The 16,714-nt window shown below is 47.1% G+C and overlaps 1 protein-coding gene across 1 annotated transcript in view; it reads left to right on the top strand.

The window, feature by feature from the left end:
• LOC144112834 (uncharacterized) overlaps window positions 1-16,714 on the top strand; it is a 32,125-nt gene that overhangs the window by 14,754 nt on the left and 657 nt on the right. Inside the window, exons 8-18 of the mRNA XM_077645645.1 lie at window positions 543-729; window positions 1,793-1,929; window positions 2,231-2,351; window positions 3,023-3,187; window positions 4,069-4,215; window positions 4,607-4,728; window positions 5,816-6,112; window positions 7,295-7,407; window positions 13,784-14,018; window positions 14,805-15,140; window positions 16,051-16,298. Coding sequence (XP_077501771.1) covers window positions 543-729; window positions 1,793-1,929; window positions 2,231-2,351; window positions 3,023-3,187; window positions 4,069-4,215; window positions 4,607-4,728; window positions 5,816-6,112; window positions 7,295-7,407; window positions 13,784-14,018; window positions 14,805-15,140; window positions 16,051-16,298 — 2,108 coding nt within the window. The remainder of the gene's footprint in view (window positions 1-542; window positions 730-1,792; window positions 1,930-2,230; window positions 2,352-3,022; window positions 3,188-4,068; window positions 4,216-4,606; window positions 4,729-5,815; window positions 6,113-7,294; window positions 7,408-13,783; window positions 14,019-14,804; window positions 15,141-16,050; window positions 16,299-16,714) is intronic.

The following is a 16,714-nucleotide window of genomic DNA, read 5'->3' as shown; positions in this document are numbered from 1 at the left end:
TTGAAAACCCTGGAATTTTTGTCATATACACCAGCATGAACCCTGTGTATTGTGAGCAGTGGACGTGTCATCAATGTCCAAATGCTGCCCAAGTCAAATGTCTAGTCATGCACCATGCATGGGATACGTTTCTGCTCCATGAACTACAGAAACCTGTGATGCATAGGACGGTATTTTTGCAGCGATATCTGTATACGAGACTTCCTCTGCGGCAGGCAGTGTCGCCATCGGTGGTGACTACTATGTCCTGAGTAAAACTCGCCTCCTTGCAGTTTAGAAAGTCTAGGGACGGTGCTCTCGGCAGTGTGTCCTTTCTGGTTATGATGACCCAGCGGATCTGGCCATTGTGACCTTAATTACGTGAAACACGAGCACCACGCCAGGAGAAAGCTTGTACCGGTACGGAACTGGTTATGTAATCCCGCAGCTCATGCATATGACAAGGTCCTGGCGGTTTTTCCTATTTTTGTTTAAGTATAATGTATGGAGTGACCTAAGTACATAGTCGTTCGTAGAAGCCTTCATTGTCCGCCCTTCCGCAGGTCCACCACGCCTTGGAGCTAGAGGAGGGCGAGGAGCCATGTGCCGTACAAATCCGCTACGGCGGCTGCAAGGGAATGCTGTTGCTGGACCCGACGCTGAGTGGCTGCCGCATCGTCTTCCGCGAGAGCATGCGCAAGTTCCACTCGGACCACTCCGACCTATACGTGCTGAAGACGAGCAAGCCGCGTGCGTTGTCTTCATGCCCTATGACCGCAACCATCGACAGAAAGCGCTTAGAGAAGCAGTTGGACACAGAGACACATAATTCTCTCGTGCTCTCTCCCGCAGCCCACTATAGTCGGATGCAACTGAAGAACGAATCGACTTTTTCCTGTCAGTTAAAGGACTCCCTTCCAGCCAATGGCGACGGCCGGCTCTCATGACCCTGCTAGCTAGACAACGCAAGGAGCGGCGCGACAATGCAGGGAGGGGACTGTCCCCGACCAAAGAGGGAGTGGACAATCGCTTTTCGTCTGGCACTTCCCGCATGTCACGCTAGCAGGGTCATGGAAATCTGCTGACGCCATTGGCTGGAAGGGGGTCCTTTTACGGGGGAAAGCCGCTTCGTTTTTCAGTTGTATCCGACTGCAGTTACGCTGTGTCCTAGTGGGCTTGCGCTGGGCTCCTTATGAGTATCTTAGCGAATTTTCAGGGATCCATAGTTCGGGGTACTGTTCCACGCTTACAATGAATTGTCGTGCAGAGTATCCCACAATTTCTGTTGAAGTGTAGTGCCGTTTTTTTCACGTGGCCATGAAAAGTCATTGCGAAAAGTTTACGGGAAGCAGGATTGTAGACGAAATTTTCCTCTGGGTCAGATTAACCTGATAACTGAAAGGCCAGAATACGGGAGGGGTACTTATTCTCTACCCACTGGAATGAATACCAAATGAATGGATAGCGACGAAAGGCTGCTTATTTGCGCGAAAATTTCAATGTACATTTGCTTCTCAGTGTTGCACTTACACAGCGGACTTAGAGCTTGAAATTTTGGCAGTCGCGCACTGTTCTGTACTTGGCTTCTCGCTACCACAAGTAGACAGAAGGCATAGTCATTGAGCACAGTATGTTACAAAGCGTGGAAGGGCACGCCTTCCTTCTGTGGTGGACGTCGCTGATTTATTAGTGAGGATAATCCGTGACATGCATTGCAAATTGTAGGAATAGATTACTGCAACAGAGTTACATTTTGAGCGTTCTGCCGCGACAGTATATTTACGCCCGTGATGATTTACCGTGCTCCTCGCAGGCGTTCTTTACCTGAACCGACCCATGATCACCATCTTGGAGCAGAGTGGCATAAAGGCCGAGGTGTTCCTGATGATGCAGAACAAAATCCTTGATTCCTTCATCGACAGCATGATGGATCCCCACGAGGCCGCGCATGTGAGAAATTTTTTCATGTTCGCAGCTTTTGTGCCATGTGTGGTGTCAGTGTTTGCACTGTTCTACTTATAACTGAAGCTCATGTTCGACAGCCGATCCCATACTAGACGAATAACCGAACCGTATGTACGACAGCTGATCCTATTTTAGTCGAATGACTGAAACCCATGTTCGACATCCGATCCCATTTTAGTCGCATTTAAGGATGGATTCAGGGTTTCGGCGAGGGGGTCGACGACCTCTGAAGTGGGACGGTGCTTGTAAACTAATAACGAAACTGGGCGCCTTACTAATTGTGCAGGTTCTCCGTGCCTACTGCGCCTTGTGTCTCCCGTACAAGGAGCTGGCCGGCGTGGGCATCGACCTGACAGTCGAGCCCTTCTTTCGGGCTCTCGTTCGCGCCGTCAACAAGAAGGTCCTGAGTGAGTGAAACGCACGAGCTTAACCGCTTTTGTTCATTTCGTAGTCTGGAAAGAAGTGTAGTGAGGCAGCACCCTGGCCCCGACTTCGTCCTTTTGTTGATTAGTTACGCTAATTTCCGGGATCTTTCAAAGTTATCTCAAATTTCCAATTTCTTCACCAGATGCTCCTTGTCAGTTTGTTGCGACGTTTAGTGCAATCATAAGATTCTTACCATGAGGTTAATGTTACGGACAATAGATTAAAAGCTATAGGTGACACCATCGAGAACCGGTCGCTTGCATTAGCCAGGCCTATTGTGGTAATCATTACAGTCGTTGCCCTTTGCGTCTAGAATAACCACACATTTCTAGAAGGTGGTATCTGGTTTTAAATGCCTTCAGTCAGTATCACAGTGAACAACAGATATTTTTGACCCGCGTACGAGCCTTGTTATAGCCGACGAATGCATATATGGCACCTAAAGGACCGGCTTAACATTCAGCGAATTGACGACAAAGATTATGGTCAAGTAAGAGATGGCCCATAAAGATAAATGTTTTCTGAGGCAAAGAACTTCAGCTCGTAAGGCATCGAATGGCCCTCACGGAGCTGTCGAAACTTCTCTACAACAGCATGTGTGACCGACGAACCCTTGCCTCTTCACGCCGGATAATGTATGCGCCTTTTGCAGAGGAACTGAGGACCAAGGCTCGTATTCTGGTTCCTCCGAACTACGGGCGCACTATGTTCGGCGTACTGGACGAGACCGGAACCTTTGAGTACGGACAGGTGTTTGTCCAGTACTCAAACGACATGCTACGGTACAAGGTCAACGACCCTGCGACCATCCTCGAAGGTATCCCAGCAACCTGTTTTCTTGCTATAGCAAGCATAGCGCAGCATGGTCTCGGTGCGTTTAGGCAGCAGCTTTCGTATTTTATTTGAAAGGATCCATTAATATGAACGTAGTTAGAAATGGTAGGGGAATAAAGTGCCTGAGTACATGCTTCGAAGGTGTATGCAAACGTGCTGCGTGTTCAAGGGCTGTTTTCGCAGAAATATAGATTCTTGTAGTCGGATCTAAAAGTAGAATTCTCCGGCGGTACTACTACGTTATTGCAGTCTGTATAGATGGACACACGCCTAGTTTTCTCGTGTGCCGATTCTGACCGAAATTATCTCGTTTCAGCCTCGCCTGCGAGCTCTTTCTCTGGTCACAGCATTCTCATATCTGAAGCCGAAGCTAGGACTTACTAATGCTAAGTTGTCCAAGAAATGTCCCGGATATATCTTGGGAGTTATCCATGGTTTGCATGAATCGATGCTTTTATGTTGACAGCACCGGATATGCAATAAAGAATATACAGTGGTGAGGTACCCGTGCGTTGTGCGCTGCTAATCGTGGTAATCTTGAGAAACTGGCATCTGGAGCAGAAACAGTATACTATACTCACCGCCAGCTTAAACGCCTATCTCTCCCTTGTGAGAGCGTGGTAAGACTGCGCATGTGAAAGCCTTGCGCCTCGCCCTCGTAGCTTCACTGCATAACCACAAGAAGCTGTCCGCGAGTATATCCATTTTATTCATGGGCTTGCAATGAAAGGACCATTATTATTTTCATTACATCGCATAGAGGAGCCGAAAGGTTGATGCATGAGATTGTTTTTTTTTACCTGAATTTTCATCCACACTTTGCGTTAAAGTCACTGAGTATTCCATGCATGGTGGGATGCGCAGGCGACGTGATCGTGACCAAGAACCCGTGCATGCACCCGGGGGACATCCGCAAGCTGGAGGCAGTGAATGTGCCGCAGCTGCATCACGTGCGTGACTGCATTGTCTTCCCTCAAAAGGGGGAGCGGCCACACCCCGACGAGATGGCCGGTACGCGCCCTTCCTGGCATGCTCCCTGTTGACACTGTGCTATGCGGAGACGGATGTAGCCGTCGCTCTCTGCACTTGTGACGTATATTGTGCCTTAGTTCACGTGCGCGTTAGGTCAGGGCTCTGCCAAGGCCAGGACCGTGCAGGCTTTGACTGATATATGCTGTGAGCACCATCACAGTATGAGAAAAAACGTACTGTGAGGTTCCATGACCTGGGGCATAAAATCTTTCGCAGTTTCTCATTTCGGAGTCACAGCGATTCCTCTACTGACTGATCTCTATTTAATTGGGTCATTTAGCAAGGCCCTTCACCATCACTGCTTTGAGAGACGGCCGGACGCAGCTTGTTTCCAATGGTACCCTTTAATGTAATCTCTACCTGCGCTTAGGTTCGGACCTGGATGGCGACGAGTACTCAGTGCTGTGGTATGAGGACCTCATCTTCAATAACAACTGCAATCCCATGCACTACTACAGCGACCCGCCCAAGGAACGAAAGGCGTCCATTGGGGTGAGCAATATCACTTATTTTGTGGCCTCTTAGTCTGCTTAGTCTTAGTCAGGGGGGGTGGGGGAAGGGCTTCATAATTCTGGATAAACTATTTTAGGTGCTATTAGTCAAGTTGTACCGACTGCAGTATTGTCTATAATGAAATATATTTGAAATTTTTCAGCTACATCAACGGTCAGCGATGGAATTCGACGAAATCTGGATTGTCGCTGTATTTTAAACATTGATCACAAATGGGTCGTAATGGAGTCTTGATCTGCTACAGGCGGCCTTTTGGTTCGAAAAGAGGCAGTAGTCGAGTTATGGTTCCGTTGTCCAATAGGCTGTAACAGCGATAAACCTACTGTCTATGTTCGGAATTTTTATTTCCGTGTAGAAAGCAGAAATAAAAGGACGCCTGGCAGCTCAGTTTTCGCTCGCGAGAGGCAACGCTCTTTGCTCAATGGTGACATTACCTTGCAAACCTTGCGTCTTTTTGACCATTTTAGGTTGAAAGTGGTGGCTTGACCATCGGACTGTGTCCGTACTTGAATAAGACGAGCTGTCGGGCTAATTGTATCATGTTGGTTTACCAATATGAGTGCCTTGTTGAGTATTGAGGTTTACTAATATATGTGTCCTGGATGTTGACCAATGTGACTGTGCGTAGCTAAGTCAACACAACCAAACCAATCCAAGCAGATGATTATTTGCTAAGGAAACCATGCGAAACTTCTATAAACAAACTTGGCTGATTTTTTATGAGATGTCAGTGATGACGTCAAGAGAGTGTGCAACGTGGGTTACTTTGTGTGAGAAAGCGAGCACATGTAACGCATTGCCGCGGCTGTGCTACTATATACGTAGTTGACTGGGAAGGGACGGCTGCTAGAAGTCTACATTTCTCGCCGGCTCAAGAGTAAAGTCAGCAGCACAGGCCTAGAAGTGACCCGCTCATGCTCGTTCCCTCAAAAGTGCCACCAGATATTTTGCACACGTGTAAAAACCCTTACCTTCAGTTTTTAGATAAGTGCAAATGGACGGGGCATGAAATCTGTTCATCGTCCGTCTCACGAGAGAACTTGCCATTCGTGTACGGTGGCCACAGGTCCAGGAGATGGTGGACTTCTTTTGCCAGTACATCAAGGGTGACAAGATCGGCCTAATTGCCAACGCGCACCTCGCCTGGGCCGATATACTGGACAGCGGCATCAACTCTCACCGCTGCCGCGAACTGGCGCGCAAATGTGCCGTCAACCTTGACTTCGCCAAGTGCGGCGACCTCAAGGGCTTGCAGAACTCTGAGAAGCCACCCATGTACCCGGACTTCATGGAGAAGCTCGACACAAAGAACACCTACTGTTCGCGCAAGGTTCTTGGGCAGCTCTACCGAAATTGCAAAAAGGTATACTTCAGCGTTTGCCAACTTGTGGCTCAGGGGACTGCAGTTACTCTAATGGCGAAGACGGCGGAATTGTACGCAAAACTCTGCTTGCGAGGATAGTGCAGTTTATAATGCACACGTCTCTTCCGTAACTCGTGCTTGCTCCTGGTTTGTGTTGTTTGGCGCTGCCTTTACTCCCTGACTGCTCACTCAGACTTTAGATCTCAGGGCCTCATCTGTGACTGTTCCAAGATGTTTAGGTTTCACGTTTTCAAATGAGCGACAGGAGTGCTGAAAGTACCGATGTTCGCTTCAAGGCTTGAATCTGCAAGGTCCCAGTTTGAAAACACTTGAGCAAGTTTGCATCAACCGGTAGCTTAGGGCCATTGGAGTCCTTGCATGAACCTGCCAGTCTTCATGTAGGTTCAATTTATAACATTTCATGAACTATGCCAGAGAAGTGAAGCTTCTGACATGAAGGTTATATGTTTTCATGGATGATTGCATGTCGATCATTACATAAGCAACTAATTGGTTGCGGCCATGTTTTTTACATTATGTTTAGCAATATATTTGACTGTCGGAACTGAATACGTTGCTCTATGTACATAGCACATAGTATGTACGTAGCACATGGCTGCTTCTGGCAATGTACTTTGTACATTTTGTTCACCGACAGCAGCGAATAGAACTGTAGCGTTTGTATTCGAGATGCTCAAGAAGTCCATTGAACTCTGGCGGCCTGTTTGGGTTTTTCGTTCTATGTATCATTGCTAGAGAGCCAACCATCAGGGTGCGATTAATGAGCTTCTATACGACATGCCAGTGTTGCTAGATACAAGCGTTTTGACTTGTTTAACCTGCCCTAGGTTGCTCTCTACCGACTACCTTTCAATATTATCACGGGGAAAATCTTGTAACTTGTCGCATCTAGCAGTAGTTCTGAGGACCCAGGACCAGTGCTCCTCGACTATCGGGGACCAAAGTAACTGGCCTGTCCTTCACGCCGAGGATCGACACCACGAGTGCACACGGCATGCGCGCTCGCATGAAGTGTGGCACGGTGGTGAACTTGAAAATGGAGGCCAGTTAACTTTTGTCCCCGATTGTATGTTCACGGATGCTGTTTGCATTGTTTACTCTTGATGTGCTGAATGCGTGCAACACACTGTTGTGTCGTCCTTGTGTGGTTCCAATGAACAGGTTGAACTGAGCACCGAGTGCCTTGAAGTGGTGGAAGACAGCCTTCCGGACCCCCGACTGCTGCTCGAGGGAAGAGAAAAGTTCCTGGTAGAAGCCACGTCCACCTATAAGCGGTATGCACTAATACCTCTGAACACTACTGTATACGAAGTGTGTTGCACTAAAGGAGTTGGAAGAAATCGCACCCTTTATCTTACTTAGGCCAATGTGCTCTAACTACTGTGGGACGAGAAAAGCGGCCATAAAACCATAGAAATCACTTGTCCTATTAGGCCTCTTGCAGTTAGTTGAAGCACAGACTGGTTTGAAGCCGTGGGTTGTGAATACTGTTTTTTCACTAGCGAGGCCTGTAAGGAATGAAAATAGCTCGTGGTGAAATATTACCCCAATTTAGTGCTCACAGTTCGATTTCATTGACAAGTTTTTGTTCTTTAACAGTCTCTACGGTAATCAAGTCTCTATGATAATACGAGGCACCAGCAGCTTCATACTAACCTTACCACAAGTGTTTCAACGAAGGGTGCTGAAAATTTTCAAAATGAAAACTTTATATACCATGGAGAGTGCACATCTTCCTGCAATGGGTTGATGAAGGTCTTAGGCATTCAACAATAAGCGCCTTCTTTTAGCCCCCGGCAGCAAACATGGCGTAACTCAATGGGGCTATATTAGACTTGTAATATTGTGAAAACTGGAGAGTCCTGAGAGATTCTGCACGAACATAGTTATTATAGTGGCCGACTCTTCCTTCTCGCGGAAAAAGTCGGACCTGCAAAAATGCTTCGTGCGCTCACGCCAACTATTTCCTACAGCCGTAGAAAACCAATGGGATGCACCGAACGTCCAAAATTCTTTTGCTAATTTTTATTTTTTATCTCCATGTGGTTGCAGCCATCCAAACTAGGAGCATTTGTTCACAATTCCCGTGCTTACTTGCATCACTTGTACAGTTCAGTGACAGTACCTTATCCTTTTCGGTTGCTTGCATCAACGCCACAGTTCCGTGACAGTACTCATCATTTTTCATTAATTGCAACACCTGCACAGTTCATTGACAGTACACCATCATATTCAGTTTGTGTCACCTGCACAGTTCAGTTATAGTACCTCAACCTTTTTAGTGGCCTGCGTCACGTTCACAGTTCTTCACCTCAGTAAACATGGCACATACCCACGCGGGGAGATTGGCCAAGGTGTAGTGGCAGAAACAAAGAAATTTCCACAAAAGATTACGACAAAATTTTAGCACCAAGTGTGAATTTTGAATAATGTATCAATAAAAACGACGGAAGAATATTTAAAGTTATATAACAGACAGAATTTTTGTGAAAAAAGAAGAGCTCGAATAATATTAAAAGAATTAGCAAATCAACCTACCAGTTGCAATTCTGTATTTATGCAGAATCCTAAAAATTGAACCCAATGCAAATCCTTTGGCGCTAGCATCAAACGATAATAACTTTTGCAGAGATAATGGGAGCCCCTAACCTGGAGAAATGGACCTTCAGGTAAATCTTTTTCTGAAGTGCGAACTTTTGACAGTAGAGGAGAAAATGGTCTACAAATTCAACCTCCCCGCATTCGTCACATAGGTTTGTCGGTGTCAACCCACACCTGCATTGATATAAATTCAAACTGGGAATCCTGCACCGCAACCGCGTCATTGTTACTTACAGAGCATGGTTTTACATGAACGGACGTTCCAATTATATGCTAAGTGCTGATAATCAGTGTTATCTAGTAAGAGAAAATGTAACCTGGATGATATGTGTTAGAACCACTAAAACCTGGAAATCGCCAGCAGGCTGACATTCGAGACGTGTGTCAATGAGCCGTCAGGAGCCGACCTTGCTACGTAATCAGCCACCTCATTTGAATGAATACCTGCATGGCCAGGGACCCCGACAAAACAGACATCCTTCAAAGTGTATGGGACAAAAATCGCTGGAAACGGCTCAAAAAATCTTTTTTGAAGTTTCAAGGGAGACAAACTGACAAAAAATCAGCAAGGATATTAACGTGAGGCACACGACATGGAATTTTGTGCAGGCTCATTCGAAGATCCAAAAATTCTGCAAAGAATATAGGAATACAATCTGGGATGGGGACAGAATAGCTCCATGCCAAATCCTGTGAAAAGATGGCAACTGCAGCTTTTTGGCAGTTGACGGAGGCGTCGGCAGAAAGCACCGTATGATAGGGGCATTCCTATATGTGATCAGAGAAAAGACCGTTTTAAATGTTTGCGGGCATGTGTTTTGCATGAGATGGGAAAATGTGGTTGAAATGGAATTCCACTGCTGCCGGCGTGCCATCAACCCACTGCAAAGAACTGAGATCAAAAGCAATCGGTGTTAAAAGGTTCTGTGCTAACAATTTGTGGCACTTGATACCGTGGCATTTGATACCGTGGCCAAGGCCGGCTGAGACACAAAAATAGGAGTGCTGACATTAGTCACCGGGTCTATCGACTTGAGGAAGGTACGCACCGTGAATATTTGAAAGCGGGAATTTAGATCAGGGATACGAGCTTCCAGATAAAGCAGGGCATTTGAAAACTGATTTTGGGAGACCAAGGCAGAGACGTAGGGCTCGTCTTTCCAGTGAGATTAAGGGTTGAATCTTGTAATTTGCGCTACCAGAGGACAGAATGCAACCAAATTCAAGTATAGGTCTTAAGTAGGCGTTGTATAGTAACAATAATGTGTCGCGGCACATCCCAAGTTTTTTATTGGCGATTCTTGTCAGCCGACCTGGAGCGCGTTTTCCTTTAAACACATTGCTCTTTATATGAAGGCTCCAATCTAATGCTGGGTGATATTAACACCTTGATATTTTACGGATTCCACTTGTGGAATCTGGTTAGAGCGAAGGACTAATGAAATGTGCAAAGGCGTGTCTGGAGGAAATACCAAAACGCTGCATTTGTCTACATTCAGAGATAAATTACTACCCTGCAACCATACTCCAAGAGCATCCAAATATCCCTGCAGAATCTGGTAATGGAATGGATATCCCTGGACGAGGCGGAAAAAGCTATGTGAGCTGCATACACAAAAACTGTTATATCAGGACGAATGGGGATGCCACTGAGCAAAATATTAAAAAGCAGCGGGGATAGCACCGATCCTTGCGGCACACCTGTTCATTGATAATATGTATTAGAACATAGGGGTAGTGCAATAAAATATCTGTCTTTGAGCAATTCAGATATCCGCGCATAAATGCAGGTTGTAGGATGTTACTGAGCAAGTCTGTTGAGCAAAAAAGTGTTTTCTACACTGTCATAGACCTTTGCTACATTAAGAGTGACCAAAGCTGAAACTTCTCTTCTGCGTAGCAAAAGCCGAATTCTGCTCTCTAGATCCACATGCACGGACCATGTAGAGCGTCCGCGGCGAAAGCCAATCTGGGCTGAGCTGAGACCGTTGACGTCATGAACGTTTTGTGAAGCGACTGTGCACTGTTCTTTCTATTAATTTGACTAAATTTGAAGTCAGCTCAATTGGCCAAATATTATCTAAGACGTATCCTTTTCCTGCATGTTTCATCAATAAAATAATTTTCGCTGTCTTCCAAATGCTTGGAATCCATGCATTTTCCAACGAAGCGTTGACCATATCTAAGAGGTCGCTTGTAAAATCTTGGGCTAAAATTTTAATCGTACCAACAGTGACACCATCTGGTCCAGGAGCTGCAGGATGCAACATTGCCAATACTGAGAGGAGCTCTGATGCATCAACCTCGGTATAATCCGAAGAGGGTGAGATTGTGCACAAAGGGACGTTTCTCTGCATCTGGAAGCGTATCGCCAATCCCTGAGCAATGCACTCCAGGGTTTCCTACGCTTTTTGTGGAGATAACACTGTTGAACTAGTGAAGAGAGAGACTGCAGAACTCTTGTTATGTGCCATGAATCGATACAGGGCCTTCTGATTGCGAGGATTTGAAAGATATATGTTTAAATTTTGGTTATACTTCTCCTTGGTTTCTGCAGTTGTTCTTTTGAAAGATGCAGAGAAGAATTTGTTATTTAACCAGTTAGCTGGACTCTGGTTGCAGGATAGCCTCTTCCAGGCCGCTTTTCTGCGACGATAGGCCTTCTCACATTCTTCTGTCCACCAAGGAGACGGCTGTTTTTTAGAGACTGCTGCGGGTACAGCGAATATTGAGGGGTCTACTGCATTTTGCAAAAATGAAACCGTCTGCTGAGCTCTGTTTTCTCGGCTTGTACTAACTATAGAGGCAAATGAGGCAGACATCTGATTTTTATAAATATGGTGGTTCACAAATTTATGGGTTACACAACAAGCTTTAAGCGGAGATAACCGGATAGTGAATGTTATAGGAAGGTGATCACTATATGTACCCGAATTTTCTGTCGGCCAGTCAGTCACCTCTAGCCTACCTGCTGATAATGTTAAGTCAATGGTTGAGCGAGCAACCCCTTGCATAAAGGTTATTTCTCTAGAATTGCAGCAGCATACAGAATTTGCAGACAGCCACGACCAGAGAAGCTTGCCACAGTAATCAGTACGACTTCCCAGTCACTATGGTGAGAATTAAAATCTCCTGCGATGACTGCACTGCTTGTGCCAGTCACCAAGCTGTCTAAAGAGTCTGTCCTGTGTGCACCTAAAGGGAAATAGACGTTAGCAATTGTAATATCGGCACAATGCAGAAATGAAATTTTGATCTCTAAAAGCTCATAGTCAGGGAGAAGAATTTTCTTATAGATGCCTGATGACATAAATGTTTAGCTAGCATGGTTACCAATCCGTCTCCCCTGCCAACTTTTCGATTTGACCTCAAAACTCGAAAGTTTCTCATTTCAAATGATTCACAAGGTGATAACCAAGTTTCTTGTAAAAGCACAATATCAGGTTCATGTTTGTGAATAAGTATTTCTAGATCTGGAAGAGAAGACAATACAGATCGGCAATTCCTTTGTAACACTTTGGTACCTGCCATGATTACTGACCAATTGAAGAGGCAGAAACCGCCTCTTTAAGGATATCAACATGGGGAAGAAGTTTGGGTGGTCCTTTTTTAGGTTTCATCTGTGGAGATCTAGAATTAGATGGTGACGAGGAAGAACGGCTCTTGTGCATAGGGCACGACATTTCGACATCTGTGTGCAGATGTCTGTGCGACAGAGATGTTAGGTGGGACCTGGGGAGCATCATGAGGTGATGTTGAGCGGCCGGCACTAGCTGCACAAGCTGAAACAGATGCAGACGTTGCTAGCAGGACGGATGTTGATGGTGACACAGATTGGACTGCAACAAACTGAGCCGACACCTCAGAAAAAGTGCTCAGCATTCGCTCAACCACATTATTAAGGGCTTTTTCCACTGCGGTCACAGTTGAGGCAGTCAAGTTGGACTCAATGTCCCCAACAGAAGCGCGCACGACTAGCGTATAAGTCTTTTGTCCTGCTAAGAGCAGCATAAGCATCGGCTCTTGAGCACCGCTTCTCTTTGATAATGTCCAACAAGCTACGCTCTTCACTACGTTTTGTGCAGTCGGCATCATCAGCTAGATAATGTTGCTGCAGAGGCAGCAATGAGGCTGCTCTGAGGTGCAATTATCAGCAGAATGACCTTCTCCACATAAATGCCAGGGGGTCTCTGACTTGCATGCTTTGCCACTATGCCCGAACCGACAGCAGTTGGTGCATTGTAGAGGGCGGGGTTCTAGAGGGGCCACAAGGTAAACAATCGGCCAGATTTTTAGTTCAGTAGGGCAGGGAGAGCCAGCAAAAGTTGTTACTACAGACTCAGCAGCAGCACGCGAGCCATTTACTTCTCTACTACAATGGTAGACTCAGAGGACCTCAAGTCCTGCATCCTGAAATTCTTCTAGAATTTCTTGCGGGGATGGTGCTGGGTCGACACCACGTACGATAGGCTTGACACATGCAAGCTGTTCGGCAATGAATGCTTTCACCAGCAACGAGCTGAAAATTTTGCACTGAAGCAAGTCAGCAACACAAGCGATGCCTGAGGACTTGCAAACAATGCCTCAACGGCCAAATGGACGCATTTCAGAGATCGGCAGATAATGGGCTGTCAATGATCTTAGCTCCTGTTGACTTAGTTTGGGGGTTTTCATTTTGTTTGCACCCTCACCGATTGGGGCGCGAGCCACGGGAATTGCGTCAATGCCATTTTGTGGAAGGACTTAAGCGGCACGCTTTGGGCTGGCAAGCTGGCAAACCAAGCTGCCAACCCTTCACCTGGGGAGGTCAACGACATCTCTCAGCAAAACACACCGTCAGGTTCACATGAACTGCGCTGTAACCTACGCCTTAGCCAAAATCCCCAACGTAGTACGGGCTCACCAATGATGAACAAGCCGGAACCACCAGGAGAACCAGAGAACAGCAGCTGCTAGCAAAACACATCAGCCTAGCAAACTTCTTCCTCCCCGTTTCCAGTCACAAATCACAGTTCAGTGACAGTGCTTCATCCTTTTCCGTTGCTCCAGGTATGCTAAGAAGATTCGGGCACTGCTGAAGTCGCACCGCATCGAAAGTGAAAGCGAGGCCCTCTCCGGGGCTGTGTCCAATCTCAGCAAATATATGAAGGAGAACGACCCTACGGACATGGCCATGGTGCTCGAGAGCCAGGTCGAGCATGTGGTGCGCCGAACGCGCGAGGAGTTTTTCTCTGAGCAGCTCGACGAGGCTCACGAGAACCTTAAGGCCTCCGCCTGGTACCAGGTGAGGCGTACAGCGCTTTCAATCTGGTATTAAGCTGTGCTATTGTCAGTGCATATTGAGGGAATCTGGGCGTTCGAACAAACGAGCCGAAAACAAATATGGCTCATCAACGCAACGATAAATGCAGCCGCTTTATTATCTTGATAACAGTGTCGTAGTCGTGTTGCTTTCTTTGTCCTTCACTTTGTTATTTAGCCGTATGTGGAACTTAATGGCCGAAATAGCATCTCGGGGAGGAATACCAGCATCCGCAGATTTAATGCGGATGGTGAAGCGCGTGGCTTGGAGGACTGACCCCAGTGCCATGGACCGTTGGCTGTTATGTCTGAGACCATGTTGCACGGTGTGTTTGCGGCGGCTGACGATAACGGGTGGCCATAGGATGGCCTGCCGTCGCTATCGTCGTTAACGGTGCTGATGTCACTCGAAGCGACATGCTCGATAAATCGTGTTAAGCTTGCAGGCGGCGTCACAATGCAAAATAGGCGGTGATAGATCTGTATTACTAATTAACTTTCATTTGCGGTCGAGTGTGCGTATCTGCGTGTGCAAAAGGAGCCGCTGTCACGTCACGCCTCTAAAGGTGAAGGTTCAGTGTCTCCACAAAGTATTCAGCGTCTTCTGAAGACATTTCACTGCAATGTATGTTTTGCCAAAGGTCCATGGTCTCGCTTCGGCGTGCTTCGTTCGACGCGACTGCACACTCAACACCTTACGGCGACTAGTTTAAGGCTAACACCTTGTGGAAGACAAATTGTAAAAGTATTATGCCGGGTTGGGGAGCAGGTGACGTACGAGCTTCAGTCCTCCGAAGGTGGCATCCAGAGCTTCCCCTGGGTGGTGTCCGATGTGCTCATGCGCATCGTGGTCAACACGTCCTCTTGCCTCCCCGTGCCGGCATTGCGCAACAGTTTCAGCCAACGACTCGGGGCGCTGCTGCTTGGCGTGGCGCACCCTGGTGGCGGTGACCAGGACGGCGCACAGCACGGCGACACGCAGGTGCTGACCAACTTGCTCAGGCTCATGTACGACTGGATTGACTCCAGTCGTGAGTTCCTCTTCATCAAGGACGCAGAGGAGTTGGGCCTCTACAAGAATATCATGCGCGAGGCCTGTGTCAAGGTGCGTGGCGCCAGCAAAAGAACTGCGTTGGGTGGATTTCTTGGGCTACGAGACCACAGAGTAGACCTATAAAGCTAGAGGGCTGGGCTCCTTTATGTGCTTCGTGCATAAGGCTCTTCTCTGCATCTCGCTGTTTCCTGGCTAGAGTTCGCCATCCAACGGCCGTAATAAGCAGGATAGAGGCAGCAATGTGGTTCGCCTGCTGGAACAAAACTCTGTGTTTTTTAAACAGAAACGTGGCATACAACTACATGTGGCAGCTTTGAAAGGAGGTGCCATGCGCTGTTGTATTGGAAGCTTGCGAAGTGCTGGCGTTTTGTCTCGTGTTCTGACCTCACAGCTGCGTCGACGGTCTACCAGGATGATGATGACCTTGTAACTCGGCATAAGCACCAATTTGTGTTGATTGTGTGGCATGACTATAAAGTTTTAACATAGCACCTACGTACTGTGCATGTACCGGATAAGCTGCGCTTGGCCAGCGGTAAAGTAGACGCACCTGCATTAGATAACCGGCTGGTACGATCATAACTGAGATAGTATGTCTCCGCTGTCATAACTGAGTAATAACGAACAGTCATGCTACACTGACGATTTCTCCTGCCTTATGTTCGGCTTTTTTCAAACAAATGGGAAATGCGCACGATCGGGCACTTAACTGAGATTGAGGTTTATTTTAATGAAAGTCCCGAGAGCTAAAGTAGGTTTAGAGGGTATTTACAAGCTCCTTTAAGACATTTCGCACGCTCCCATTGCGAAGCGAAGGCGACTCTATGTGTTAACACAGTAAGGGAATGTCATCGCTCTACCCAGAAAAACGTATTCAAAAATAAATGCACTTAAGGATTGTGTGCCATCCTCAGCGTGGGGGAGTTATCGGGGAGTTATCACTATTCACCTCCCATTGCAGGTGTCCCGCTCCCTCTCGAGGGACATGCCGCCACACAAGCTGGTGATCCTGTGCCTGCGCTTTGCGTGCGCATGGTGCCTCAAGATCTTTCAGGGCGGAAGCGACGGGGAGGTCATCTCCAAGGAGTGCCGGCGCCGTTACCGGCTGGGACACCTGGCCCTGATCACGCTCAACCGACTTTCCATGTCCGGCAACCTGGCCTACCTGCGCAGGGCACCCGAGGGGTGCCCCTGCACAGAGCTGATCAGGTATATTTCACACCTTTCTTCTAAACTGGAGTGACGTCGCTTGAAGAACTGAATGAATCCAGTGACGTCAAGGTGCATTTGCCCCTAACGCTGTGACGTTACCGAAATCACCTGTAAAACCTGTAAACAACCAGTGTTTGGTGCTTGCCGGCGTCGCCGACATCATCAGGAATGCATCTGTCCGGGTTGGCCGGGCAATCCTGACATCGAGGTGCACTTAAGCCTCAGACGGAGACCAAAACTGCCTGTACAAAATCGTTTGCAAATAATTATTGACCCTGCGTACTGGTGTCTCGAGCTCATTGTCATGATTACTAGGCCCGTAGACCTTTTTCAAGGCAAGGAAACTGACACAGAATTTTTCTGTTTCCGTTTAAAGGGAAAAACAATCAAAATACGCAGCAGACAGCTTTTAC

This window comes from Amblyomma americanum, chromosome 1 (assembly GCF_052857255.1).
Source record: "Amblyomma americanum isolate KBUSLIRL-KWMA chromosome 1, ASM5285725v1, whole genome shotgun sequence".
Lineage (NCBI taxonomy): Eukaryota > Metazoa > Arthropoda > Arachnida > Ixodida > Ixodidae > Amblyomma > Amblyomma americanum.
The sequence above is the reverse complement of the archived record's forward strand: the minus strand, read 5'-3'. Positions and strand labels throughout refer to the sequence as shown.